The sequence below is a fragment of the Myxine glutinosa genome, chromosome 8 (assembly GCF_964187855.1).
Source record: "Myxine glutinosa chromosome 8, kmMyxGlut1.1, whole genome shotgun sequence".
Lineage (NCBI taxonomy): Eukaryota > Metazoa > Chordata > Myxini > Myxiniformes > Myxinidae > Myxine > Myxine glutinosa.
In genome coordinates this window covers 45,393,306-45,421,304 of record NC_136268.1, presented here as the reverse complement: position 1 = coordinate 45,421,304, position 27,999 = coordinate 45,393,306, and the positions used below count along the sequence as shown (strand labels likewise).

Genomic DNA, 27,999 nt, shown 5'->3' with positions numbered 1-27,999 from the left:
CTTTCACGTTTTCCATCAGCTTCTCTATCGCACACCAGAACTTGTCCTTCTCTTCATCGCTCTGACCAACCTGCGGAGCATATCCCGAGATGACGTTCACCAAGAGCTTTCCAATCATCATTTTCACCATCATCAACCTGTCACTCACTCTAGTCACACTCACCACACTGTCTACAAACTCCTCAGAAAACGGGACACCAACACCATTCACGCCCTCCGGGCACCCTTGCCACACAAACTTGTATTTCTGTCCCTGCCTACCCTTCACCATTGTCACACCACTTCCCTTCCATCTCGTCTCTTGCACACAACATATGTCCACTCTTCTTCTGACCAATACTTCCACCACTTCTCCTGATCTCCCTGTCATTGTCCCTACATTCCATGTCCCAAACCTCAGAAACCGATCTCCACTTCTGGCTGTACCCTGCCCATATGTATTTGTAATTGTCATGGTTCTCTTTTTGAGGCAATGTTTTTATGGCCGGATCCCCTTCCTGACGCCAACCCCCTTTGTCGCCTCTTACAACATGCAGGGATACAGTGTACCTCTTCTAACCAGGGTACACACCGGGCCACTGCATACCTACATATACTTTAATTGAAAGAAAATGGTAATTGGTGTTATACGAGCATATTTGAACCAATTTCCTGTACACAATGTGTTGGTTGGTACTTTATTTGCAATGAGCCTCACACATATTGTCCTGATGTAGCTTATATTGTATTTTTATTTTTGCAGCATTGGCAAAATTGCCAGATTGTACTACAATGAAGAATGATACTGCAGAAAAAAGAGAAGCCATGGCAAAAAGGTAAGTTGGGAAAATGACAAAATTACTTGGAGTTATTGCCTGGTACCTTTCCAGTGTTTGGTTATCATGCTTCACCAAAATACCAGAAACAGATTCATAGTCCTGATTTCTGTAGCAAATATGAAACAGGAAATGATTTTACATGTCCCATCCAAAACATCTTGTGATAGCATCTTCTTCTTTCATACGCAGCACTTGACTATGAGTAACATCATTGGCTGAGAGAGGTGTTGCTGTTCCACCAATGCATCCCCCCTGGAGGTTAGGGTAGGAATTTAGCCAGGGTGTTGGCAATAACTCACCTACTCTTTGCGAAGGACACTGTGCGATCTTTACCGTCTGGTATTTGCTGGTAGATGGGACACAGAGTTCAACGTCCAGACATTGATGCCTCACTCTGTCTGCGAGACACCAGGATGACAGTTTTTAGCTGGGCCAAGATTCAAACCCAGGCTAGATGGCTCAGCCCAAATGGACATGCCCAGATCTTTGACATGCCCAAATGATGGTGGATGATTGTGAAAAAGCTGCATTCAGAAATTCCAAGTTATTTTGATATTTACGTGATTTTTAACTCAACTAGACTACCATCCAGTTGAGTTCATCACATACTGAACCCTCCGGCGTCCGTCGTCTGTCGTCGTCGTCGTCTGTCGTCCGTTAACTTTTCGACGTTAACACTCCAGCGTCCACAAATATCCAGCGATTCTGATCAAACTTGACATGCAGCATCCTGCCAGGTTGAATAGTGTGACGTTGGTTGTTACCAGGTTGTTATTGCATTTCAGCCCGATCCGTTGAAAAATTGCGGACTTAGGCGACCATTTTGTTTTTGGTCATGAAAACGATGTTAACACTCTAGCGTCCACAAATATTAACAGATTTTGATCAAACTTAGAATGTTTAACCCTTACAACACAAGGTAGGTTGCTATTGCATTCCAGCCCGATCCGTCACAAAATGGCCGCCATAGGCCGCCATATTGTTTTCAGCTCCGAAACGACGTTAAGACTTTAACGTCCACAAATATTTATGGATTTTGATCAAACTTGGTGTGTGAGACTCTTACCACACAAGGTAGGTTGCTTTCGCATGTCAACCCGATCTGTCACAAAATGGCCGCCATAGGCCGGCATAATATCAGCATTTCTTCCAGAGAGATGTCAGTCGGACATGGACACCCATATTTGATACAAGCAGACCATTCTTCTACAGGGGGAAAACTGTGACCAGGATACAATTTCGATTAGCTCCCTCAGCAGCCAAAACTGTGCATAAATCACAAGATTCCACACTTGACAAAGTTGTCATTGATATGATCAGTGCTTCGAAAGGACAACCTCTCACCAGTCTAGTGACTGACCTGAACTAAAAATGGAAAAGGCTGCCAAATTATGTCAAAATCACTCGCTATTTTGGGTCGATTTTGGTGGCCGATTGATTTATGTGAATTACATGACCTCAAATCACATAAGCAATGCCCCTACTCGATGCCCCATGGTCAAAAACTATATTACACACCAAGATCATGTTTCTAGTACTCCTTGAGGAGATATGCATATTTGAATATTTTCATAGATACGCTATTTTAGGAGTAACAGAAAATCTTTGAGAGGGGCTGCAGAGCAACCTGAATGGTTCTGGGCTTGACAAAAAGACTTTTTTCCAAGTTACTGGCATACAGAACAAGAAAATATTGGGTGATGCCGTGTATAAATAATGCGCACGAACTCCTCCTCAGAGCCGAGATAACATTGACCACAATTTTTACATGTTATCTTTTTTCAACCGAGTACCTCCGTCAATCTCAAAAGTATGTAGAGTTAGAATGTGAGTATGTCCATAAAGTATGTATCATACAAGTATATGGGGAGTACATATATAAAATACATACGATAAAACCACACAAAACAAGTCAGGCCGAGGATCTGCAATGTTTGATTGTTGTATCTTGTTTATTTTTTGTTTCACAGATACATGCACAGTCAACGTCACACTATTCAAGTGGATTATATCACATACATGGACGAAATAGGAGAGTTAATTGGAGTCAAGCCTCACTTCCTGCCTCTCTTCCTTCAAGACCCAGGCTTGGCTCTCTCAGTCTTTTTGGGGCCCTGCACTCCATTCCAATTCCGACTACAGGGCCCCGGGCAATGGGAAGGAGCAGCTCAAGCCATTCGCACCCAGTGGGACCGAGTGCTGGCTCCAACTCGCACGCGAGTCGCAACACTTCCTTCTCAAGTCTCGGGCCTACCAAGCAAACTGTTCTCCCTTTTGGCACTAATTGTCGCCGTGGCTCTGGTCCTGTGGGTTACAATATAAGGAAAGCAATGTAAACTAGAATGTCACTCGGTAGAGTACATACCTCCACCAGGCTGAACAGTTTATGTTTTGTATCCCACTGACAGGCAGGATCTGGATTCTGACCTGAACCAAAATCTAATCTGCTTGTTCTTGTCACCGAACCAACTCGTCCACCAAGTTTAGTCATCACTCATCCATAACTTTTTTTAATATCATGTTATATATATCGCTTTTTGCCCGATCTCTCAATGGTGAAGAATCACTTAATAATTAAATAATTCTCGTATCCGAATCCAGATTCAGATCTTCACCAAAATCGAATCGATTCGTCCTTGTCACACACACAACCTCTCCACCAAGTTTTGTCCAAATCAGTCCACAACTGTTTGAGATATCCTGCTATATGTCGTTTTTGGCCCGATCTCCCAATGGTGAAGATTCACTTTAAAATTCTACTAGCCAGATCCAAATCCAGATCTTCACCAAAATCTAATCTTTTCGTCCTTGTCACATACTCTACCTCTCTGACAAATTTCGTCCGAATCCGTCCACAACTTTTTGAGATATCCTGTTCACAGACAAACAGACAGATGTGGAAACATAACCTCCATCCATGTTCGGTGGGAGAGGTAAAAAATTAAAATTGCATAATTTTTGTGATTTTTATCATAGATTGCACAGCAGGAATTGTACATCATTATAGATATGCAATATACAATATATTGTATTTGACTCAGATATATGATATAAATACATATATGTATACACAAAGAATTAAGTTAAGCACCCCCCCCGTTTTTTTACAACCTCGCACATTACAAGTTTGTTGTCGTCAAAACAGTGTAATATACCCATGATATTGCTATATTTTCTGGAGAAGTGATATTATGGTCACATAAAAACATAACAATCATGCCGTTTTCAATATTTTATTCTGAATAATTTAAGGTGAAATTTTTTGGGAATTTTAGGCATATTTTCACCTCAATTTAAGTATGGAGCTATAGGTCCATCACGGACAGTGTGGATGACGTTTATGTTTTCTAACGTACAGTCATTGTTCTGAGAAGACCTCTAGCGATCTTTGCGTCAATAACGTGTGTAGGACCCACGTGATCGGATCACTGACTCAACCAATCACTTTTTTTCACGTTGATCACTCAATTTCATCAATGGATAATTGCTAATGTCATACCAATCATTATTTGATCTCACATACCTTAGAATATATGCCAATGTATACATATACACAAAGAATATATATTAGGGGGTGCTTACCTTAATTCGTTGTGTGGGGGTGCTTAACTTAATTCTTTGTGTATATATGTCAGGGTAAAAATGAATAATTGTCATCTCTGGATCATCAGAGACAGAGACAGCAATGGTCGAAAAGCATGCTGGGTAAATGCATCATGTGATACAGTTGAACCAGGCCAAAAATAAATATGCATGTTTGTATAGAGTTGGCTGTGAGCCATTTCACAGTTTCTGAGCAGAATTGCATCTCTGTGCAAAGCTGGCAAAAACATGTTTTATCTGTAGTTTGACCTTTACATCAGCTTGCTCGTCTGTTATTATCTTATATATCACATTGCTTTTGCCTTCCTTTGCCAAATTAACTCGAGTATAAATCAAAATGCTGTCTTGAATATAATTTAGATATATGATTACCTGAGGACAAACTCTTCTCTCCGTATGTACGAATAAATAATCCTTTTGTCCATCAAGTGTTGTCTGTCATATTTTGATATAAGGTGGACAGACCCCACAGATTGGCGCAAGCGAGCAGGGCTCACCGGTTTGAGGACAGAGCAGGGTTTTTCACCGAGCTGATGGTGACCACCTGGGCACAATAACTAAGGTGAGATCTTTCTCTTCTAGTAGGTGTATTGCCAACGCTCGGTGACCTGCTCCGCTCTTGCCAAAAACCCAAGCGTGAGTCCGAACAAACAGTAAAAGATAAAAGAAAATGGATTATTTATTGATGGGGGTCCATGTCGGTGTTAAGAATGAGTGTGATAGAAAATAGAAGAACGAAAAAAAAGTTTTGTTTTTTTTGGAAAAAAGATCGAGGCTCGTGAAAGAGCGAACATTAATCACACAAAAAGTCAAACCGACACATAAAACATATAACAAGGGGAGCGGTAGACAAGATGGGGAAAGAGGGGGAAGAACACAAACACAACATTTGAGGGCAGGGACATCGGGAGATCTGTGGGAGGGAGAGGGCTTGGGGGGAGGTGGGAGAGGTATAAAACACTTGGACTCTGCAAGGACTTCCAGGAAAGATGGGGGAGTTTCAAAAAAGTGCATCTGGGGTGAATTAGCGGAGGGTGGAAAATATCAAGGTTTTGGATGGGGGAAGACAAGAGATGGTGGTGAACAGCAGTTTTAAAGACCTGGAGGGAGGAGTGGGATTGAAGAGAGTGAGGGAGTTTGTTCCATGCAGGAAGACAAGACAAGAATGAAGACAAGAGGAAGAGGAATGAAAGAGTGAAGGTGAGCAGAGAGTCTTGATTTTGGCAGTTTAACCATAAAAGGGTTGCTGGCAGATCTTGTGTGACCTGTAGAAATACAGTCACATGAAAAAGTAAGTACACCCCATGTAAGGTTTTGAATTTTTCAACATATTTCAACATACAGCTATTTGATCTTCATTTCAACAATATTGAGAGATAAAGGTTATATAATATAACAAATATCATGAAATTTACATTTTGTAGTCCATTGTATAATTTAAATAAACATTAATGCAAATTTCGCATGTGGAAAAAGTAAGTACACCCCTACATTTATCACTACTTGAAATACCTAAAATTAGAATCAGGTGCACCAGCTCAGTTGCAAATGATTAGAACATCATCAGAGAGGATCTTGGAGGAACCTGTCTTATTTAAACCTCAGACATTTAGTTTGGTTTGCTCTTTGTTGTTGAAGTGTGTGGCGTCACCATGCCTAGATCAAAAGAGCTCTCTGAGGCCTTCAGAAAGAAGGTTATAGATACCTACGAGTCTGGCAAGGGATTTAAAAAGACCTCCAAACAATTTGAAATCAATCATTCGACTGTCCGGAAGATCATCTACAAGTGGAGAAGATTCCAAACAACTGCCAACTTGTTCAGGCCAGGCCGCCCCAGCAAGTTCAGCCCGAGAGCAAACCGCAAGATGCTGAGAGAAGTCTCTAAGAACCCCAGAATGTCATCACGGGACCTACAGGTAGCTCTTGCCGCTGTTGATGTCAAAGTGCACGAGTCTACCATGAGAAAGAGGCTGCACAAATTTGATCTACATGGGAGGTGTGCCAGGAGGAAACCTTTGCTGTCCAGAAAGAACATTAGGGCAAGACTAATGTTTGCCAGTGAACACCTAGGCAAAGACCAGCACTTCTGGAACAATGTGCTCTGGACAGATGAGTCAAAGGTAGAGCTATTTGGCCACAGTACGAGAAGACATGTTTGGTGAAAACCAAAGACAGCATTGGACCACAAGAACCTGATACCAACTGTAAAGCATGGTGGTGGAAATATTATGGTTTGGGGCAGCTTTGCTGCGTCAGGGCCTGGGCAGCTCACCATCATAGAATCCACTATGAATTCTTCATTGTACCAGAGGATGCTTGAGGATAATGTGAGGCCATCTGTCGGAGAAGTTGAAGCTCAACTGAAGGTGGACCTTGCAACATGACAATGACCCTAAACATACCAGTAAATTCACCAAGGAATGGCTGAAAAGAAAGAAATGGAGGGTTCTGGAATGGCCAAGTCAAAGCCCGGATCTAAATCCCATCGAGATGTTGTGGGGGGATTTGAAACGAGCTGTGCATGTAAGAAACCACTCAAACATCGCACAGCTGAAAGAATGCTGCATGGAGGAGTGGGCAAAAATTTCTCCCAGTCGATGTCAGAGACTGGTGGACAGTTATAAGAAATGCCTACTTGAGGTTGTTTCTGCCAAAGGGGGCAATGCCACCTATGAGAGCCAAGGGTGTACTCACTTTTTCCACATGCGAAATTTGCATTTATGTTTATTTAAATTATACAATGGACTACAAAATGTAAATGTTTCATGATATTTGTTATGAATGTTATATCACCTTTATCTATCAATATTGTTGAAATGAAGATCAAATAGCTGTATGTTGAAATATGTTGAAAGAGTCAAAACTTTACATGGGGTGTACTTACTTTTTCACGTGACTGTATTTGGGGGACAGGGCACAGAGAGAGCTGGGGGAGCAAGGCCGGAGAGGAGTCGCTAGAAGACAGAAAGACCACCAACCTGCTTGCGGTGAGGGAGTGAAAGGCCCTCGGAGTTAGCTTCATCACGGGAGATTCCAATGATTCTGAAAGCTTTGGTTTCAACAGCATGAAGCCGAGCTAGGTGTGAGGCAGGATCACCGGCCCAGAGGGGAGAACAGTGTTCCATTTAGCTGCGGATGAAAGCCTTGTATGTGGTGAGGAGCTCAGGATTTGCCAAGGAAGGACTTCGCACGACGGAGAATGCCCAGTCGGTGACTGGCTTTAGAGGCCAGCTTGGAAATCAGATTTTCCCAGGAAAGATCATGGCAGATAGTGACACCCAAAATCTTGAGCGACAGAACTTCTTGGAGAGGATTGTTGAGAAAGTAGCTGGGATGGTTGTCCAGTCGATCTTTTTGGAGAGACATAGTAAGAGTGTGAGATTTGTCAGGATTGAAAGACATGTTCCACTTGTTTGACCAGTCAGTGATTTTGTCCAGGTCTGCAGAGAGTGAGGAGGCTGCAGACTGCCGATCTGTGGGATGAGGAATGGAGCGGCAGAGAGTGGAATCATCAGCAAAGAGATAGAGAGGATTTTCCAGAGATTCAGAGAGATCATTGATGAAGACCAGAAAAAGCACAGGGCCCAGAACACTGCCTTGGGGAACTCCAGCCTGAACAGGAAGGGGAGATGAGAGAAATCCATTCAGGGCCACATGTTGACTACGACCAGAGAGGAAGTCTGCAAGCCATGCGTGGAGACCTCCATGGATACCATAGGAGGAGAGTTTGGTGAGCAGAGCTGGGTGCCAGACCATATCGAAGGCACGTGATATGTCAAGGGAGACGGCTCTGATTTCCTGTTTGGCATTGATGACCTCCATCCATTGTTGAGACAGCAGAAGCAGCATGTCCAGAGTAGAATGAGCTGGTCTGAATCCAAATTGATGATCGGAGATCAAGCCATTGGAGAAGAGGAAGGATTAGATATCCGAAGCAATGATGGATTCCATGACTTTGTTGATAATATTGGGAGCAGGTTCATTGGTCTGTAGTTGCAAGGATCTGTTTTTGCACCTTTTTTGTGTAAAGCGGTAATATTTGCTGATTTCCAAGATTATGGCAGATGACCTTGAGCAAAAGAGAGGGTGAAGAGAACAGAGAGAGGGTGAGATAGAGCGGCAGAGCAGGATTTTAGGACCCATGGGCTGATGCCGTCTGGTCCAGTTGCAGAATCAGAGTCGAGGTTTGACAAAAACTTCTCCACCTTGTCAGGAGAGAAGGACACAGAGTCCATGAGCATTTCGGTTCGACTGTGTAAGGTGGGAACAGAGAGAGATGGGTTTGGGACACAAGATTTTGAGGCAAACAGAGTTGAGGCATTCGGCTTTGTCATGTGCGGTGTCAACTGTGTAGCCATTTGAGGTAAGGGAGGGGGTGGAGTGGGAACAAACACCAGAAACGGATTTGACCAGACGCCACCAGGATTTGGAGGAAGGAGACAGGTTTGAGAGTTCATTCTTGAGTATGGAGAGATACTGCTTCCTGGCACTCCTGAGGGTAGACACACACCTGTTCCGAGCTTGGTGGAAGGAACTTAGATTGCCTTCAGTTGGATTCGCCTTCCAAGAGGCAAAGGCAAGTTGTTTAAGAGCAACTGCCTCACCACAAGATTCAGTGTACCATGGACGGGAGGAAGGGTAAGACATCTCGCGAGATCTTGGAGACGGCGGCAGGGATTTTCGAAGCTCCACACGGTCTCCACGTTTTTCGAAGTTAAGTCTGTTCACAATTGTATTTTGTCGAAACTGTATTTATCTTTCAGTGTGTGAAGTTATTGTGTGCAACTTTGGTTGTTTCTCGGTGTTTATCTTTCATAAATTGATCGTCTGTTTGCCGTGTCGCGAGCAAGGCCTTGTACAGTGTGCACTGTACAACCTTGAGGCTTTGTTTTTCTCTCAGTGGTCCGTCGTTTGTGATCCAATAACTTTCGTTCTCTGTATTCCCAGTCTTTTCACCCATAGCCTACTTCCTTGTGTAAATCTCAACTCATAAAAAAAAAAAAAACCAAAAAAAAAAAAACATTTCCTTCTCTGTTCTCATTCGTTTATTCATTCTTATTCGTTCGTTCGTTCTTCGACCACGTGTTTCTCCCCCATTTCCCCAGATAGTTTTCACTCATTAACCTTCAATGTTTACACTTTCCCCTCAAGTTATGTATTCCGTCATATTTTATAACACCTTTTTCTTCTTCTTCTTTAAAAGGCTGCTTTCGACTTGCTCACCAAATCAATTCATCCCAAAAAAAATATCCATCTCCTATAGTGCCTTTGTTCTACATTCCCTAAACTCTCCTGCACTCCATCCTCCATCCAGCGTCCTTAAACGTATTTTTAACTCGAAGGTCACAAGAAACTCATTTTGCAATAAATGTTCGTTTCCCATAAATCGTACACTTTCAAAAATCCAATCTCACCCCTCCCCTCCAAATCTTCCCCATAACCCCTCCCCTCCAAATCTTCCCCATCACCCCTCCCCTCCAAATCTTCCCCATCACCCATCCCTTTCAAATCTCCCCCCTTGCCCCCTCCCTCCTAAACTACTCCCTCACCCCTCCCCGCCAAGACGCCCCCTCGCCCCTCCCCTCCTAGACTCCTGCCTCACCCCTCCCCTCCAAATCTCCCCCATATCCCATCCCTTTCAAATCCCTCCCCTTGTCCCTTCCCTCCCAAACTCCCCCCTCACCCCTCCCCTTCAAATCTCCCCACCCTCATTGCTTCTCAATTTCCCCCCGCTCACTCCCCCTCCTCAAAGCGTCCTCCCCGCTTCTTCCCCCTTCAAACTCTCACCTCCATCTCCCCCAACCTTCTGCCTCGCTCTTCCCCCTCCTCAAATAACACCTCATTGTGGCTCACCCAATCACCATCAAACCTTTTGTCCGCCCCATCCTTCCCTTTCTCCGAGCTATTCTGAAATGTCTGACACACCTTCAACAGCTCTCCCTACCTCTTCCACCTCTTCCACATCTTACCCTACCCCTCCTCCCCCCTGTTCTGTATCTGATGCTCCCCCTTCCTCTTCATTAACGGTATGGACCTCAAACATCCGGGGCCTTCGTTCAAACTTAACTGATCTCTCCATACAGGTTGCTTCTGTCAAACCAGACGTGATCTGCTTAACAGAAACTTTCCTCCTTTATGATGTCTCTGATTCCATAGTATCTCTCCCGGGCTACTCCCTCCTCCGGTATGATAGACCTGAGCCTCGTCCTGGAGGCGGGGTTGCTATCTTTATCAAAAACTCTCTTCCTCACTCGCCCTGCACTGCACTCTCTCCACCTCACCCCCAGGAATACCTCTGGCTACGGCTTCCCCTTCGCTCCCACCTCTTGTTCATATGTGTGTTGTACCGTCCACCAAACAGTGATGACTCCATCTACATCTCGCTGTCTGATGATATGGACCAACTTCTATCTACTCATCCCAACTCTCTCTTCCTCATATGTGGTGATTTCAACTGTCATCATGCCAGTTGGCTGGGTGTGGGTACCTCTCTCACCAGCCATGGCTCCTCAGCAAAGGACTTCTGCGACTCACTGGGACTGACACAATCTGTCAATTTCCCGACCCGGATCTCAGTCAACGGAACATCTTCTCTTCTGGACTTGGTTATGACTAACTTCCCTGAAAATGTCTGCTGCTCTTCTTCTGCTCCGATCGGATCATCTGATCATGTCCTTGTTAAAGTGGACATCTCTCTGACCATCCTCAGGGAGCCTGCTCAGCGTCGACGAGTCTGGCATTTCACTCAGGCCAACTGGCACGGTCTTCAAGCAGCCATCAATCATCTGGACTGGTCTCCCAACTCTACCACCTCTGACATCAACTCATCCTGGGAATTCTTCCAAAGTAAATTGCTCTCTCTCATGCACAGATTTATCCCATCTCGTCTTCAGTTGTCATACCCTTCCTCCCGTCCATGGTACACAGAATCTTGTGGTGAGGCTGTTGCCCAGAAACAACTTGCCTTCGTCTCCTGGAAAGCAAATCCAACGGAAGGAAATCTCATTTCCTTTCACAAAGCCCGAAACAAGTGTGTGTCCACCCTCAGGAGAGCCAGGAAACAATATCTCTCCGTTCTCAAGACCGAACTCTCTTATCTGTCTCCCTCTTCCAAATCCTGGTGGCGTCTGGTCAAATCCGTTTCTGGTGTTTGTTCCCCCTCCATCCCCTCCCTTACCTCAAACGGCTACACAGCTGACTCCGCACGTGAAAAAGCTGAATGCCTCAACTCTGTGTTTGCCTCTAAATCTTGTGTCCCAAACCCATCCCTCTCTGTACCCACCATACCCAGTCGTACCCTGCTGCTCCTGGACTCCGTGTCCTTTCCTCCTGACAAGGTGGAAAAGTTTCTGTCAACCCTCGACTCTGATTCTGCAACTGGACCCGACGGCATCAGCCCACGGGTCCTAAAATCCTGCTCTGCTGCTCTATCTCACCCTCTCTCTGTTCTCTTCACCCTCTCTTTTGCTCAAGGTCAACTGCCATCTGCTTGGAAATCAGCCAACATCACCGCTTTGCACAAAAAAGGTGCAAAAACAGATCCTAGCAACTACAGACCAATCAGCCTTCTCCCAATTATCAGCAAAGTCATGGAATCCATCATTGCTTCTGATATGAAATCTTTCCTCTTCTCCAATGGCTTGATCTCTGATCATCAATTTGGTTTCAGACCAGGTCACTCTACTCTGGACATGCTGCTTCTGCTGTCTCAACAATGGATGGAGGTCCTCAATGCCAAACAGGAAATTAGAGCTGTCTCCCTCGACATATCACGTGCCTTCGACACTGTCTGGCACCCCGCTCTGCTCACCAAACTCTCCTCCTTTGGTATCCATGGAAATCTCCACGCATGGCTGGCGGACTTCCTCTCTAGTCGTCGTCAACGTGTGGCCCTGAATGGGTTTCTCTCATCTCCTCTTCCTGTTCAGGCTGGAGTTCCCCAAGGCAGTGTTCTGGGCCCCGTGCTTTTTCTGGTCTTCATCAATGATCTCTCTGACTCTCTCGAAAATCCTCTCTATCTCTTTGCTGATGACTCCACTCTCTGCCGCTCCATTCCTCTTCCCTCAGATCGGCAGTCTGCTGCCTCCTCACTCTCTGAAGACCTGGACAAAATCACAGACTGGTCAAACAAGTGGAACATGTCTTTCAATCCTGACAAATCTCACACTCTTACTATGTCTCTCCGAAAAGATCGACTGGACAACCCTCCCATCTACTTTCTCAACAATCCTCTCCAAGAAGTTCTGTCGCTCAAGATTTTGGGTCTCACTATCTGCCATGATCTTTCTTGGGAAAACCACATTTCCAAGCTGGCCTCCAAAGCCAGTCGCCGACTGGGCATCCTCCGTCGTGCGAAGTCCTTCCTCGGCACACCTGAGCTCCTCACCACATACAAGGCTTTCATCCGCAGCTCAATGGAATACTGTTCTCCCCTATGGGCCGGTGCTCCTGCCTCACACCTAGCTCGGCTTCACGCTGTTGAAACCAAAGCTTTCAGAATTATTGGAATCTCCCGCGATGAAGCTATCTCTGAGGGCCTTTCACTCACTCACCGCAGGCAGGTAGGTGGTCTTTCTGTCTTCTACCGACTCCTCTCCGGCCTTGCACCCCCAGCTCTCTCTGTGCTCTGTCCCCCAAATATTCCTACAGGTCGCACAAGATCTGCCAGCAACCCTCTGATGGTTAAACTGCCGAAATCTCGGCTCTCCGCTCACCTTCACTCTTTCATTCCTCTTTTCTCCCGCCTCTGGAACAAACTCCCTCACTCCCTTCAATCCCACTCCTCCCTCCAGGTCTTTAAAACAGCTGTTCACCACCATCTCTTATCTTCCCCCATCCAAAACCTTGATCTTTTCTACCCCCGCTAATTCACCCCAGATCCACCTTGTTTGAAATTCCAACTTCTTTCCTGGAAGTCCTGGCAGTGTCCATATATTTTATACCTCTCCCACTGCCCCCTTCCCACGCCCCCCCCCCCAAAGCCCTCGCCCTCTCTCAGATCTCTCGATGTCTCCATGTCTCTCGGTCCCTGCTCTCAAATGTTGTGTTTGTGTTCTTCCCCCTCTCTCCCCATCTTGTCTACCGCTCCCTATGTTATATGTTTTATGTGTCGGTTTGTCTTTCTGTGTGATTAATGTTCGCTCTTTCACGAGCCTCGATATTGTATACAAAAAAAAAAAAAAAAAAACTGAAGACGAGATGGGATAAATCTGTGCATGAGAGAGAGCAGTTTCTTTGGAAGAATTCCCAGGAAGAATTGATGTCAGAGGCAGAGAGATGGGAGACCAGTCCAGATGATTGATGGCTGCTTGAAGACCGTGCCAGTCGGCCTGAGTGAAATGCCAGACTCGCCGACGCTGAGGAAGCTCTATGAGAATGGCCAGAGAGATGTCCACTTTAACAAGCACATGATCAGATGAACCGATTGGAGCAGAAGAAGAACAGCAGACATTTGCAGGCAAGTTTGTCATAATCAAGTCTAGAAGAGAAGATACTCCATTGACTGAGATCCGGGTCGGGAAATTGACAGATTGTGTCAGTCCCAATGAGTCGCAGAAGTCCTTTGCTGAGATGCCATGGCTGGTGAGAGAGGTACCCACACCCAGCCAGCTGGCATGATGACAGTTGTAGTCGCCACATATGAGGAAGAGAGAGTTGGGACGAGTGGATAGAAGTTGGTCCATGTTGTCAGACAGAGAAATGTAAATGGCGTCATCACTGTTTGGAGGAGGGTGCAGAATACATATGAACAAAAGGTGGGAGCGGAGAGGAGGCCATAGCCAGAGGTACTCCTAGGTGTGCGGTGGAGAGAGGGCAGTGCAAGCAGAGTGAGGAAGAGAATTTTTGATAAAGATAGCAACCCCACCACCAGGACGAGGCTCAGGTCTATCATACCGGAGGAGGGAGTAACCAAGAAGAGATATTAAGGAATCAGAGACATCTTGAAGGAGGTAAGTTTCTGTTAAGCATATCAAGTCTGGATTGTCAGAAGCAACCTGAATGGAGAGATCAATCAGGTTTGAGCGAAGGCCCCGGATGTTTGAGGTGCATACCGTTAATTAAGAGAGAGGGGGAGCATCGGGTGCAGGGGAGGGGAGGGGAGGGGTAGGGTCAGATGAAGGATGAGAGGGGGAGGTAAGGAGAGCTGTTGATAGTGTGTCAGAGATTACAGAAGAGTTACAAGAAAGGGAAAGACGAAGAGGACAATGAGGGGGGAGAGGGAGGGGGGAGTGGGGGAGGGGGAGGAGGGAGGGGAGGGGGAGGGGGAAGGGGGGAATGGGAATGGGTAGGGGGAAGGGGGAGGGGGAAAAGGGAGGGGGAAAAGGGAGGGGAGGGGGAAAAGTGAGGGGGAGGGGTAGGGTGGAGGGGGAAGGGAGGGGGAGGGGAGGACAGAGGGGGGGAGGGGGAGGGAAGGGGAGGGCCAGTCAACAATGACGTTGCAGTTCTCATGGTCGGAGAGCAGCACAACAATCGCGACATCGTCCTGCATCTTCGCAACAGCACGAAGCGGATTTGGAGACTCACCGATCCTGTGACGCCCTCCAGTACCGGCGTTGCCGGGTGGGGGAAGGGAGACCCGTACATTCCCAACCCGTACATTCGCCCTCTCGACTCAATCTCACTCGGACAAAAGCCTCGCACAAATTACACCGTGAAGGCCCAATGGCCATGTCTATGCCACAAATCAAGTACGTGAGCGAGTCGGGCGCACTGAATTGAAAATATATAGAATGTTCATACTCCATGAAAATGAAGCCGCTGTATCGCCATCTTGGTTAGCACGACTCGACCAACTCGCTTCGCGGATCTCGTTTGTTTTGAACGTGTGAATTACGTGCGAACGCGTAACTGTGAGTTTATGGCAGCAAGGAACATCACGTGATCGCTCTGAGTGAATCAGCGCGCTGCTCTGCCACCTGCTCAGATTCCGTGTATAATATTCCTCGCTGAAATGCGCTGAGGTAAATGTGAATAAAAAATATGGATCTCGTAAAGATGAAAGAAAAAAAAAACCTATATGGTGTGAATGGCAATGGTCCTCGCTGAAATGTGAAAAAACGCAATCGCTTTTCGCTCTGAAATACGTGCGAACGCGTAACTGAGTTTATGGCGGCAAGGAACATCACGTGATCGCTCTGAGCGAATCAGCGCGCTGCTCTGCCACTGCCTCAGATTCCGTGCATAATATTCCTCGCTGAAATGCGCCGAGGTAAAAATATGGTAAAAAAATATTATGAAATTTTTTTTTTTAGGTCGGCCATGTTCTTCCCAGGCTCAATGGCCATGTCTATGCCAAATATCAAGCACGTGAGCCTCTCCGTTTAGGAGTCTATCGGTAACATTACACACACACACACACACACAAACTGTGTTATATATATATATATATATAGATATATATATATATATATTGTTGCGGATATGGGATTTGGCCTCCATCCATATCCGCTTGTAAATATTCCCCTATTTTCCCAATACTCCCCAACTATCCCCAATCCCCCATTCCCTAGTCCCATTGTCTGTAAACAACACTCTGTAGCCCCGACCTTCCCCTTTTTCCCCCATTAAATGTCGTGCCCAGGTTCACCGCATCTCACGTAGACAACTATAGGACATCTTGCTAGTTATTCTTAGTCTATGTCAGTTAAGGACTCGTTTCCATTAATTCTGACTCTTCGTTGCACCAGAATGTGATTGTATGGCACCAGTAGTAAGTTTAGGACCTCCCCATACCTCCCCGCATCTCTTCCCCATGAAACAACAACACCAACAACAACAACAGCGGCGCGGGGAGTGCGCGTCCTCACTCCGGCTTAGTTAGCCGCCATTGACCATGTGCTCCGACGGGGTTACCACTCAGGGGCTGACTGTCAGCTCCTCGTCAAGGGCGGAGCCCGGTAACCCCCCGCACCCAATAAGAAGCGGCGGACCGATTCCATCTGGGGCGGAGCTAACGAGCCGAGGGCGTGTCACTCGCCGTTGGATATGCGCAGGAAGACGGAGGTGACGTCAGATGCGCCTCAGCTACGAAGGAGAACGGACGTCACCTCCAGCGCGACGATACCTACCCGCATCTTTGGACCGGACCGAGTCGATTCTGCCCCTGAGCCAAGGTGCACCTTGAGCCATCGACTACCTGCCCCTCCTTGCCATCAATCCCTGTGTGAGTCAGTCTTGTCCCGTTTGTCTGTGGTCTGTCGGGAATAAGATAAGACCATGTATAAGTGCCCACCTTTCTGTGCTGTACCTCTTGTGCCGTGTAATCTAAAACGTTCTGCATATCCCATATTATATCGTCCTCCGGAGGTCTTGAGAACTGTACCCCTGGTGTCGTGTCATATAACCCAGCCGTTGTGTCCTTTCCTTCATTGATCTAGCGTAGCGCGATTCGGCCAACGTTCGAGTATAATCGGGTAACTTGTGCGAACACAGCGGCCATTCCGCTCGGCCCATCATAACATCTAAGTCGTGTCCGTAACAATATATATATATATATATATATATATATATATATATATATATATATATATATATATATATATATATATATATATATATATATCTATATATATATATACACAATTCTTGGTTCAAACAGAAGCTGCCTGCCTGTCTGAATTCAGACAGGCATGGTCATGTTTGAGAAAATAAAGTGCTCGGGAGTAGCTGTTCAAAAAAGAGAGTTAGTGAGCCAGCAGAGAAGATGTAAACATGCAGGTTGCCGCTGGCATTGTGCCCTGGGAGGGGTGAGCGCAGACAGGCATGTTGCGATGTACATGTTCCATGATGAAGATAAATTATGTTGCTTTCATTTGAGAATCCAGTGAAAATGTTACTGAAACGTTTTGAATGAGAAATGTCAATGTCATTTTGTAGGTTAAAGAAAAATGCATTTTATCCACAAAGATTTTGCATTGAAAACTAATCGGAAGGAAAAAAAGAATTGTTGAACTTGTAGTGAAGGAACATAAGCATTGGGAAGACACAGTTGAGTGTGCGTGCTGGCTGTCTTTCCATTCTTACTTAAACAGGCATGGCTTGGGACAAGCTCAGCTCAGAAGCTGTAAAGCTCAATGAAATAACGCGGGAGGAATGTAAACATTCTGAGTGATGATAAACGTCCCAGACGCGGGGTTGTCCGCAGCCGAAAGGTTGGACTCGTGCCAGAAATGGGGACCAACAGTTGAATCAGGCGTATTCGTTTAAAATAAAAGGAAATACTGGAACAACATGAGATGAGAGTTATAACGTGTCAAAATTTATTAATTCTACTAGATCCAGTGCTTTGAGAACAGCTGTGTGAGGCAATTGATTAGCTTGATAGCACATAAAGGTAAACGATAACTCAAGAGATGTCTGGGCATGGTTGGATGGTATTGGTGTTTTTGGTAAACTTTATCGGGCCTTGCAGTTCCTTTGACTAAGTTGCTTGATAAGAAAGAAAAAATTGGTGTAGGAATTGAAATTGTGTGCAGTGTTAAGTACGGATGTATGGATTGCCATATAATAATTGCAGTTATTTGGGGCCATCATAGTATGCCAGCGATAGCTCACCAATTGTGCTGATAGATAAAGGCAGGGTTGCAAATGAGCTGGGGATTGTGGGTTCAGTCGCCACCAAAGGTGAATGGAGAATATTGTCGCGTTCCTGGCGCTTAAAATCTTTCCAAGGAACGAATAGCCGAACCAGTTGTTACTCCAAGGCGTTCATCAAATGTGGTGTAGTTAAAACACGTGGGGAGGGGAAGGGGAGGAGGATGCTGAAGAGCGCTTACGTGCACGGATCCCACCGACAGTCCTCAAACCTGCAATAAATAAACTCAAACAAAGCCGGCTGTAAAATGTACAAAACATAACAAAATGATTTATTAAAACAAAATACCGATAACAAGAAAAGCACAACGGTACAACTAAATTGCTATGGGATCCTCCACACCAGACTTAAACACGGACAAAGGGGAATGTAAGAATAACTGGAAAATAATGGTGTAATTTAATTGTGAGGACTTAACTCAGATCGGTGTCTCGTCAGTAATGTCAGGCTCCGAGCACACAGGCCCGACACCGCTTGTGCCTTGTGGGAAGAAGGCATCTGCGCCCTTGTTCACTAGGCCTCCATGAAGGCCTCCCGCGCGAGGCGAACGAGCAGGCATGCAGCCCGTTCTCCAGCCGTGCCCGTCCTCACAAATTCGGCACGGAAACCGCGGCTCTTTGTTCTTGGCGCTCTGCCTCTTTACGACCACCAGCAAGGTCCCAGAACACGGCCGCTGCAATGATGCCCAATGAAGAGAGAAATGTCAGTGCACAGCCGTCTCCCACCAAAGTCCGGAACCAAACGGGCCCAAAAGTCCGTCAGCTCGTTCTTTTCTCGGCCAACCTCTCACGTCCTCGATGCTTCTCCTCCAATCCCCGCAGGCCAACACCACAGGCTCAGCTCTCCACCACTCAACACGCAGTCCGTCTTTGTCAATCAAAACCCTGACCAATTGTGTCTCCTCGAGGTGTGGCTTTCGGCCTGCCTGACCTGGTGCTGATGTAGCTGGTTGCCGTGCCATCGGCAGTGCTCAGAACTGGCTTCCAGTTGGTTTTTATTGTTATTGCATTTAAATGTGGGATTCTCGCCCTATGTGTGGTGCGATGCCAAAAGAGACATAGGGATAAATCACTGAGGGAAAGACATACAGGGAATTAACATAATCCCTGACCTAGTTAACATGCCCCATTCCTCGTAATGGGGACGAAGATACATCTTAATCCGCCCTTCGGGATAAACAAATTCCCTACTTAAATGGTGGTTCTTCTTCTTCATGATAATCGGTGCACACTAATCTATACAAATCTACCTGTACTACAGTAATCACTACCCCACAAACATAACAATATGTTTTCACCTGTTTGTCTGTCTGTGAACAAGATGTCTCACAAGGATATGGAAGGAATTGTTTATTTCTATGGCTCTGTAAAGATTGTTGCGTGAGATGTTAATTGGAAATGTTAGAGAGGCGAGTTATCATCAACACATTGGTCCACGGGGCAATACTAAGTGTCAAGTCCCCATCAATTTTTAATTAACCTATAGTTACGAAAATTTCTGTACTTTTTGTAGTGGCCTAAAAGATGTTCGATTTTAAAAGCAAAGTATAAGCCGCAGTGCTTGTTATGGGGGATCTGAATGTCACAGCGTTTGGGCTTTATGGGCTGTGCATGTGGAGAGGAATGCAGCTGATGACGAAGCGAAGAGCTGTGTCTCGGCTAATGGTTCGAATCCAGCATTTTGCAGCTATAAAGTGGATTTATGGTGGAACTTGACCACATTCGGGAGGGCTCCTGTCTCGCTGGGGCTGACAGGTCGAGGTGTGTGCCCTGAGGGAACTGTTGTGTGTGTGCGATGTCTCACTATTCGCTATGAACTCAAACATGCTGTAGAATGACATGACAGGTTTCTCAGCAGGTGTGCAAAGGCACTTGTAGGAAATATGTCAAAAATCAACACCTTTTAAAAGTAAAGATTGTTAAACAAAATGCGTTTTTTTTTAACTTTTCATTTTATTGGCACATTCTGTGAGAAATGACCTTGCAGCTCCGAACAGAGTGGATTGTTTTGAAAATGTGGCTCCTCGGGCTTGTTTTGAATTGAGAGAGTGGTAGAGTTTTTGGGGGCTGAATGTGAACAGACAGCTGTTTTTGCATTGATGGATGGTTGAATGATCAAATAAAGGATCACACACATGCCATGGTCAGCCACACACACCAACCACATAGGTATAAAGATAAGGCTTGTATGGGGATGCAACCAACCGCAGGGATTGATTTCTTCCACGATGATTTGAGCGCTGTCGTGAAGTGATTGGTTGGGGTTTAGTGGTTGGTGTTGTTTAAATCGATTATATTGTGATTGAATTTTTATTTTGATGTGGATTTCGGTTTAAGTCATTGTAAAATGTCTGGAGGGCTAAATAATGTTCATATTGGATATATTAGTAAAGGTGTTGTAGAAATCGTTTGTACAGTGCATTCAGAAAGTATTCAGACCCCTTTACTTTTTTCACATTTTGTTATGTTGCAGCCTTATGCTGAAATCGTTTAAATTCATTTTTTCCCTCATCAATCTACACTCATTACCCCATAATGACAAAGAGAAAACAGGATTTTAGAAAGTTTTGCAAATTTATTAAAAAGAAAAAACTGAAATATCACATTGACATAAGTATTCATACCCTTAACTCAGTACTTAGTTGAAGCACCTTTTGCAGCGATTACAGCCTCGAGTCTTATTGGGTATGACGTGACAAGCTTTGCACACCTGGATTTGGGGATTTTCTGCCATTCTTCTTTGCAGATCCTCTCAAGCTCCGTCAGGTTGGATGGGGACCGTTGGTGGACAGCCATTTTCAGGTCTCTCAGGAGATGTTGGATTGAGTTCAAGTCAGGGCTCTGGCTGGGCCACTCAAGGACCTTCACAGAGTTGTCCCTAAGCCACTCCTGCGTTGTCTTGGCTGTGTGCTTAGGGTCATTGTCCTGTTGGTAGGTGAACCTTCGGCCCAGTCTGACGTCCTGAGCGCTCTGTTTCAGGTTTTCATTAAGGATATCTCTGTACGTTGTTCCGTTCATTGTTCCCTCAACCCTGACCAGTCCCCCAGTCCATGCTGCTGAAAAACACCCCCACAGCATGATGCTGCCACCACCATGCTTCACCGTTTGGATGGTATTGGGCAGGTGATGAGCGGTGTCTGGTTTCCTCCAGACATGACGCTTAGAATCGAGGCCAAACAGTTCAATCTTGGTTTCTTCAGACCACAGAATCTTGTTTCTCACAGTCTGAGAGTCCTTTAGGTGCTTTTTTGCAAACTCCAAGCAGGCTTTCATGTGTCTTTCACAGAGGAGAGGCTTCCGTCTGGCCACTCTGCCATAAAGCCCAGATCGGTGGAGTGTTGCAGTGATGGTTGTCCTTCTGGAAGTTTCTCCCATCTCCACACAGGATCTCTGGAGCTCAGCCAGAGTGACCATCGGGTTCTTGGTCACCTCTCTTACCAAGGCCCTTCTCCCCCGATTGCTCAGTTTGGCCGGGCGGCCAGCTCTAGGAAGAGTCCTGGTTGCTCCAAACTTCTTCCATTTAAGAATTATGGAGGCCACTGTGCTCTTGGGAACCTTCAATGCAGCAGATATATATATTTTTTGTCGGCTTCCCCAGATGTGTGCCTCGACACAATCCTGTTTCTGAGCTCTGCAAGCAGTTCCTTCGACCTCATGGCTTGGTTTTTGCTCTGCTATGCATTGCCAGCTGTGAGACCTTATATAGACAGGTGTGTGCCTTTCCAAATCATGTCCATTCAATTGAATTTACCACAGGTGGACTCCAATCAAGGTGTAGAAACATCTCAAAGATGAACAAGAGAAATGAGAGGCACCTGAGCTAAATTTCAAGTGTCATAGCAAAGGGTCTGAATACTTATGTGAATGTGATATTTCAGTTTTTTCTTTTTAATAAATTTGCAAAACTTTCTAAAATCCTGTTTTCTTTTTGTCATTATGAGGTAGAGTGTAGATTGATGAGGGAAAAAATGAATTTAAACGATTTCAGCATAAGGCTGCAACATAACAAAATGTGAAAACAGTGAAGGGGTCTGAATACTTTCTGAATGCACTGTGCATGAGTCATTGTATACTTATTGTTTTTCATGTTTGGGAGTTAAAGGTTGGTCTGTTGATTGGAAACGCGACGTTTACTATCGTCTTGTGTCTGTGAATTGTGGAGCTTCGATGGTCAAATATTCTCTGAATGAGAGTTGGGCTTGCATATTTATCGAGTTGTGGTCGAGAAGCTGATTGGTGCTTCATGGGCTTGTTGAAGCGTGGCATTATTGCACTGTTTGAAAATGGCAGGCAAGTGGGTGCCTGTACTCGGAGCATAACATTTACTTTGTAATCTCTGGACAAGTAATAGCTTTGACAACGGAAAGGTTTCATGTACCCCAAAGTGTCTTGTGCGAAGAGCGAGTGGGAGTTGCGTCAAATGGCAGTAGATCTATGCTCGGATCTCCGCAGACCGGGTCTTGGACACACCGATTTGTGGAAGATTCGGCTGAACCCATACTGGGTAGGTTGAATGTAGAATGAGGTGTGGTGGACGGATTGGATATGCAGTAAGAGTGAATCGATTCGATTTTGGTCGGGGACTCTGGATTTGAGAGTGGTTTGGTTTTGATTCTTCATCAATAAAGGTGGCATGTCGAGGAAAAGAGCAGCATGATGTTTCATGGCATCGTGGACAGGCTATGGCAACACGATTGCTAATTGTAAACGGCTTTGTGGGACGATGTATGTATGCTCTCGATATTTTATGTTCCAGGGGAGAAAATGAAATAGTAAAGGTTCTTCTTCTTCATGTGATGGTTGTGTTAAGGCTGTTGGACACGAATGGACTGAGTTTGCGGGGAAATCCGGTCGGATTAGGAAGTAAAATTGAACATGGTGTAGGTTTTGGAGATAGACATTGTCATTGGACCATAAGACAGATTGTGTCAAGGTTTGGGATTTTACAGGTGGAAGGATATGCCTGTGGTGAAAATTCATTGTTGATTGGACTGATAGTTGCAAAGAAAAGTATACTTGTTCGGTGTGGACAAGCAGGTAGACAAGCAGGTAGACAGGCAGCGAAATTTGAAACAGCTGTGGAAAAGGTAGGACAGAGGAGGATTTGTGCAAAGATCCTTGTATATTGATTGGAAAGCCCTGGGATATAAGAGTTTCAAGTATTTTCACTGGCTTGACCAAATGACAGCGGAGGTGTTGTTACAGGTGGGCTGTAAGTAATGCAACTGTGTCTCTGATGCAGTGCCCTATTCTGATAAGGGTGTTGGCGTTCTATTAAGGATGTGAAACAAATTGATTTGGGGATATTTTAGTCTTAATTTAAAATTGTGCAACTGTGTAGAATATTGGAGACGTGAACACTGAAGTAAATTTGGGAAATTACTCATTAAATACTTCTTTTTTTTTTCTTCTTTTTTTTGTATACAAGATCGAGGCTCGTGAAAGAGCGAACATTTATCACACAGAAAGACAAACCGACAAACCGACACATAACCGACAAACCGACATAAAACAAATAACATCGGGAGCGGTAGACAAGATGGGGAGAGAGGGGGAAGGACAAAAACACAACATTTGGGAGCAGGCACCGAGAGACATGGAGACATCGAGAGATCTGTGGGAGGGAGAGGGCTTTGGGGGGGAGGCATGGGAAAGGGGGTGGGAGAGGCATAAAACATATGGACACTGCCAGGACTACCAGGAAAGAAGTTGGAATTACAAACAAGGTGGATCTGGGGTGAATTAGTGGGGGTAGAAAAGATCAAGGTTTTGGATGGGGGAAGATAAGAGATGGTGGTGAACAGCTGTTTTAAAGACCTGGAGGGAGGAGTGGGATTGAAGGGAGTGAGGGAGTTTGTTCCAGAGGCGGGAGAAAAGAGGAATGAAGGAGTGAAGGTGAGCAGAGAGCCGAGATTTCGGCAGTTTAACCATCAGAGGCTTGCTGACAGATCTTGTGCGACCTGTAGGAATATTTTGGGGACAGAGCACAGAGAGAGCTGGGGGAGCAAGGCCGGAGAGGAGTCGGTAGAAGACAGAAAGACCACCTACCTGCCTGCGGTGAGTGAGTGAAAGGCCCTCAGAGATAGCTTCATCGCGGGAGATTCCAATGATTCTGAAAGCTTTGGTTTCAACAGCGTGAAGCCGAGCTAGGTGTGAGGCAGGAGCACCAGCCCATAGGGGAGAGCAGTATTCCATTGAGCTGCGGATGAAAGCCTTGTATGTGGTGAGGAGCTCAGGTGTGCCTAGGAAGGACTTCGCACGACGGAGGATGCCCAGTCGGCGACTGGCTTTGCAGGCCAGCTTGGAAATGTGGTTTTCCCAAGAAAGATCATGGCAGATAGTGAGACCCAAAAGCCTGAGCGACAGAACTTCTTGGAGAGGATTGTTGAGAAAGTGGATGGGAGGGTTGTCCAGTCGATCTTTTCGGAGAGACATAGTAAGAGTGTGAGATTTGTCAGGATTGAAAGACATGTTCCACTTGTTTGACCAGTCTGTGATTTTGTCCAGGTCTTCAGAGAGTGAGGAGGCTGCAGACTGCCGATCTGAGGGAAGAGGAATCATCAGCATCGGCAGAGAGTGGAGTCATCAGCAAAGAGATAGAGAGGATTTTCCAGAGAGTCGGAGAGATCATTGATAAAGACCAGAAAAAGCACAGGGCCCAGCACACTGCCTTGGGGAACTCCAGCCTGAACAGGAAGGGGAGATGAGAGAAATCCATTCAGGGCCACACGTTGACTACGACCAGAGAGGAAGTCCGCAATAACAACTTGAATGTTAAGATAAACACCATGAATGAGTGAGAAAAGGAAGGAAACAATCGGCTGAAGTAACTCCACATTTGACCTCAGTGGTACCGGAAGGATATGATGCTTAGGAGATCATTCCAATGATAATAGTAAGAAAAGAAGTGCCAAGGCTGGTGGATGACTATTTTGGGACATAGTTTCTGGAAACTATCGAATTTGGAAAGGTTTGGGGGAGAGATTGGATGTACTAGTAAAGTACCTGAATAATGATGGAATATTCTCCCCTACATACAAATGGTGTGAGACGAATTATGGGGGCACAGCCAGTGACTATCAAATTAGACCCCACTAAACCATTACCTCAAAGGGACCAATACCCATGGCAACCAGTGGCTGAACAAGCTTTGACTTTTATGAGTCATGGAGTAGATCATACTAGAAAAAGGGAGGATGGTGTCCATAGTAATTAAGTGGTGCATGGATGGTATTAAAATGCTGGAATGTTTTGTGCAAGCATTTCATCCACAGGCTCATGGAAGTACCAGGCAAGGACTGTCATGAGACCAACCCAGGAGATGTCGAGTTTATTGGGACTCATGGGAGAATGAGCCCATTTCAGCTGTTAAGTGTGAAAGTATGAGAACAAGGGGTTAAAACAATCAACAATTATGGGGCAAGAGCGAGGGGTTGTTAACTAAGAAATACGAAGTGGAATTTGGGCCTTTAGGAGAACATCATGCTTCGTGTTAGACACTGACTTCCCAATTAATTTGTTGGGACGGGATCTTTAGTGTTTGGATATATGGTAGATATGTACTAAAATGGAGTCTTTTTGAAGGTCCCAAAGGAAGTCGATGTAATGGTGATAGCGTGTTTGAAGGCTCTGATAAAAAAAATTGAACACAGACACAGGAAGAAAATAAACTGGAAAATAATTGTGTTGTATTATTTAGTGCACTTAACTCTGATCAGCTCGGGGTGCGGGGGGGGGGGGGGGGGTCTCGCTTGGAATCGCCAAGGCCCCGGAGGTCCGTACGCGGGAACATGCCCAGTAGGACTCGATGGGCCCTTGTTCACTAGGCCTCATCACACTGCAGCGGCAAGCCGTGCTCGTACGCACGGAGAACAGTAGTTCCCAGGCTGCGGGCTCTTCCTGCTGCCTCCGCACATCTCCCGATGGCGTTTCTGAACACGGTCGGTCCGATCGCTTCCTGGAGCCCGTCGTCCACGCACAATCATTCGCGAGGTCCAGAACGTGAGCAGGCACAAGAGCGGGAAGGAGAAGAAGGCAAGAGAGGCAAGAGAGAAACAGGGAAAATGCCGGTTAGAGTTATTTTAACGTCCCACTCTGACGTCATTGGCCCTTTTATTCCAATCTCCGCAAGCCAACACCACAGACCCAGCTCCCCACTAATCAGCACGCAGTCCACCTTCTGACGTCGTTGGTCGTGCCTTGCCAATCAGCGAGTTGCTTCTTACCCCAGCCTTCCTGTTGGTCAACTCCTGCCCAATCACTGCCCTTCTGGGCATGGCTCTCAGGCTGCCTGAGCTATGTGTGTCTGCCAGGCAGGTGTGTCAGCCCTAGTGCTTGATGCCTGGCTTCCGGTTGGTTTTATTATTAGGGCGATTCCTGCTCTATGTTTCTAATGCGGTGCTATAAGAGACAAAGGATAAATCACTGAGGGTAAGACACACAGGGAATTAACATAATCCCTGAGCTAGTTAACATGCCCCGCCCCCTCATGATGGGTGACAAATATACAACTTTATCCGACATCCGGGCTGCACAAGTACCTATTACATCAAGGTTTCTACACGACAATCAGAGCATGCTACCTATACAAATCTACCTGGTCTAAAGTCATCACTACCCCACCGCCATAGCAATATAATTGGCACTTTTTAGAAGTTGTTAGAAATAATTAGATTTCAAGCAGGTGATTCACCTTTACTTTGGAATTGAACTCACTCATGGTGAGTTGCAGGTGCCTGCAATATAAAAATCACTCATTCAACCAGTTTGAACAGAGAAAAGGACTCATTCTGCTGTTTTGTGTCACCATGTGTACCACAATGCACATGGAGAAAAGAAAGAAAACCAGAGAATTGCCTGAGGAGGTCAGACACAAGATTGTAGCCAAGCATGGACAATCTCAAGTCTACAAGTTCTTCTCCAGAGAACTTAATATTCCTGTGCCCACCGAACACAATGCTATCAGGAAGTTTAAGGCCCATGGCACTGCAGCCAACCTCCCTGGACGTGGCCACAATAGAAAACTTGATCGAATTGTTCAGTGAAGGATTGTTTGAATGGTGGAGAAAGCACCTCGATCAACTGCCAAACAGATTCAAGCTGACCTTCAGACACAAGGTACGACAATTTCAACTGGCACCATCCGTCTCCAACTCAAGGAAAGGGGATTCTATAGTAGGAGACCCAGGCTGAGGTGTGTAACTTCTAACTGACAACTAACTGTGTAACTAAGAGACAAAAGAAAGCCCGACTGGAGTTTTGCCAAAATACACCTGAAGAAGTCAAAATCTTTCTTGGAGAATGTCCTGTGGACAGATGAGACCAAATTACACCTTTTTGGTATGGCACATCATCTCTATGTTCACAGAAAATGAAATGAAGCCTTCAAAGAAAAGAACACCTTCCCTGCAGTCAAACGTGGAGGAGGTTCAGTGATGTTTTGAGGTTGCTGTGCTGTGCATCATGAAATCAGGAACTTACCAAGGCATTTTGGGTATTAATGTTCTTAATGTTCTAACAACTAATCTAACAATCTAACAACAATCTAACAACTTACCAATGTTCAACCCAGTGTCAGAAAGCTGGGTCTCCATCAAAGGTCATGGGTCTTGCAGCAGGACAATGACCCCAAACACACTTCAAAAAGCATCCAGGAATGGTTCAAGACAAAACGCTGGACTGTTCTGAAGTGGCCAGCAATGAGTCCAGATCTCAATCCCATTGAAACCTGTGGGGAGATCTGAAAACAGCAGTTGGGAGAAGGCACCCTTCAAATCTGGGAGAACTGGCACAGTTTGCACAAGAAGAGTGGGACAAACTGCCAGTAGAGAGGTGTAGGAAGCTCATTCATTGCTGTAGGAAGTGCTTGACTATATTTATTTTGTCCAAAAGCTGTGCTACCAAATATTAAGTCGAGGGTGTCAATAATTTTGTCAATGCCATTTCTTTATATTTTCTGATCAAAAGGATATATTAAGTTCTGAAT

General features: G+C 45.5%; 2 protein-coding genes across 4 annotated transcripts in view; one reads left to right on the top strand and one right to left on the bottom strand.

Moving 5' to 3' along the window:
* The window catches only part of FMO5 (flavin containing dimethylaniline monoxygenase 5), a 67,750-nt gene extending 62,901 nt beyond the window's left edge, over window positions 1-4,849 (top strand). For all 3 annotated transcript variants that reach the window (XM_068124383.2, XM_068124385.2, XM_068124384.2), the window contains exons 7-8: window positions 743-815; window positions 2,789-4,849. In XM_068124383.2, the coding sequence (XP_067980484.2) occupies window positions 743-815; window positions 2,789-3,140 (425 nt within the window). In that variant the 3' untranslated portion in view covers window positions 3,141-4,849. The remainder of the gene's footprint in view (window positions 1-742; window positions 816-2,788) is intronic.
* Window positions 1-27,999, bottom strand: part of LOC137432443 (uncharacterized) — an 82,560-nt gene that overhangs the window by 37,193 nt on the left and 17,368 nt on the right. The gene's annotated exons all lie outside the window — the stretch shown is intronic.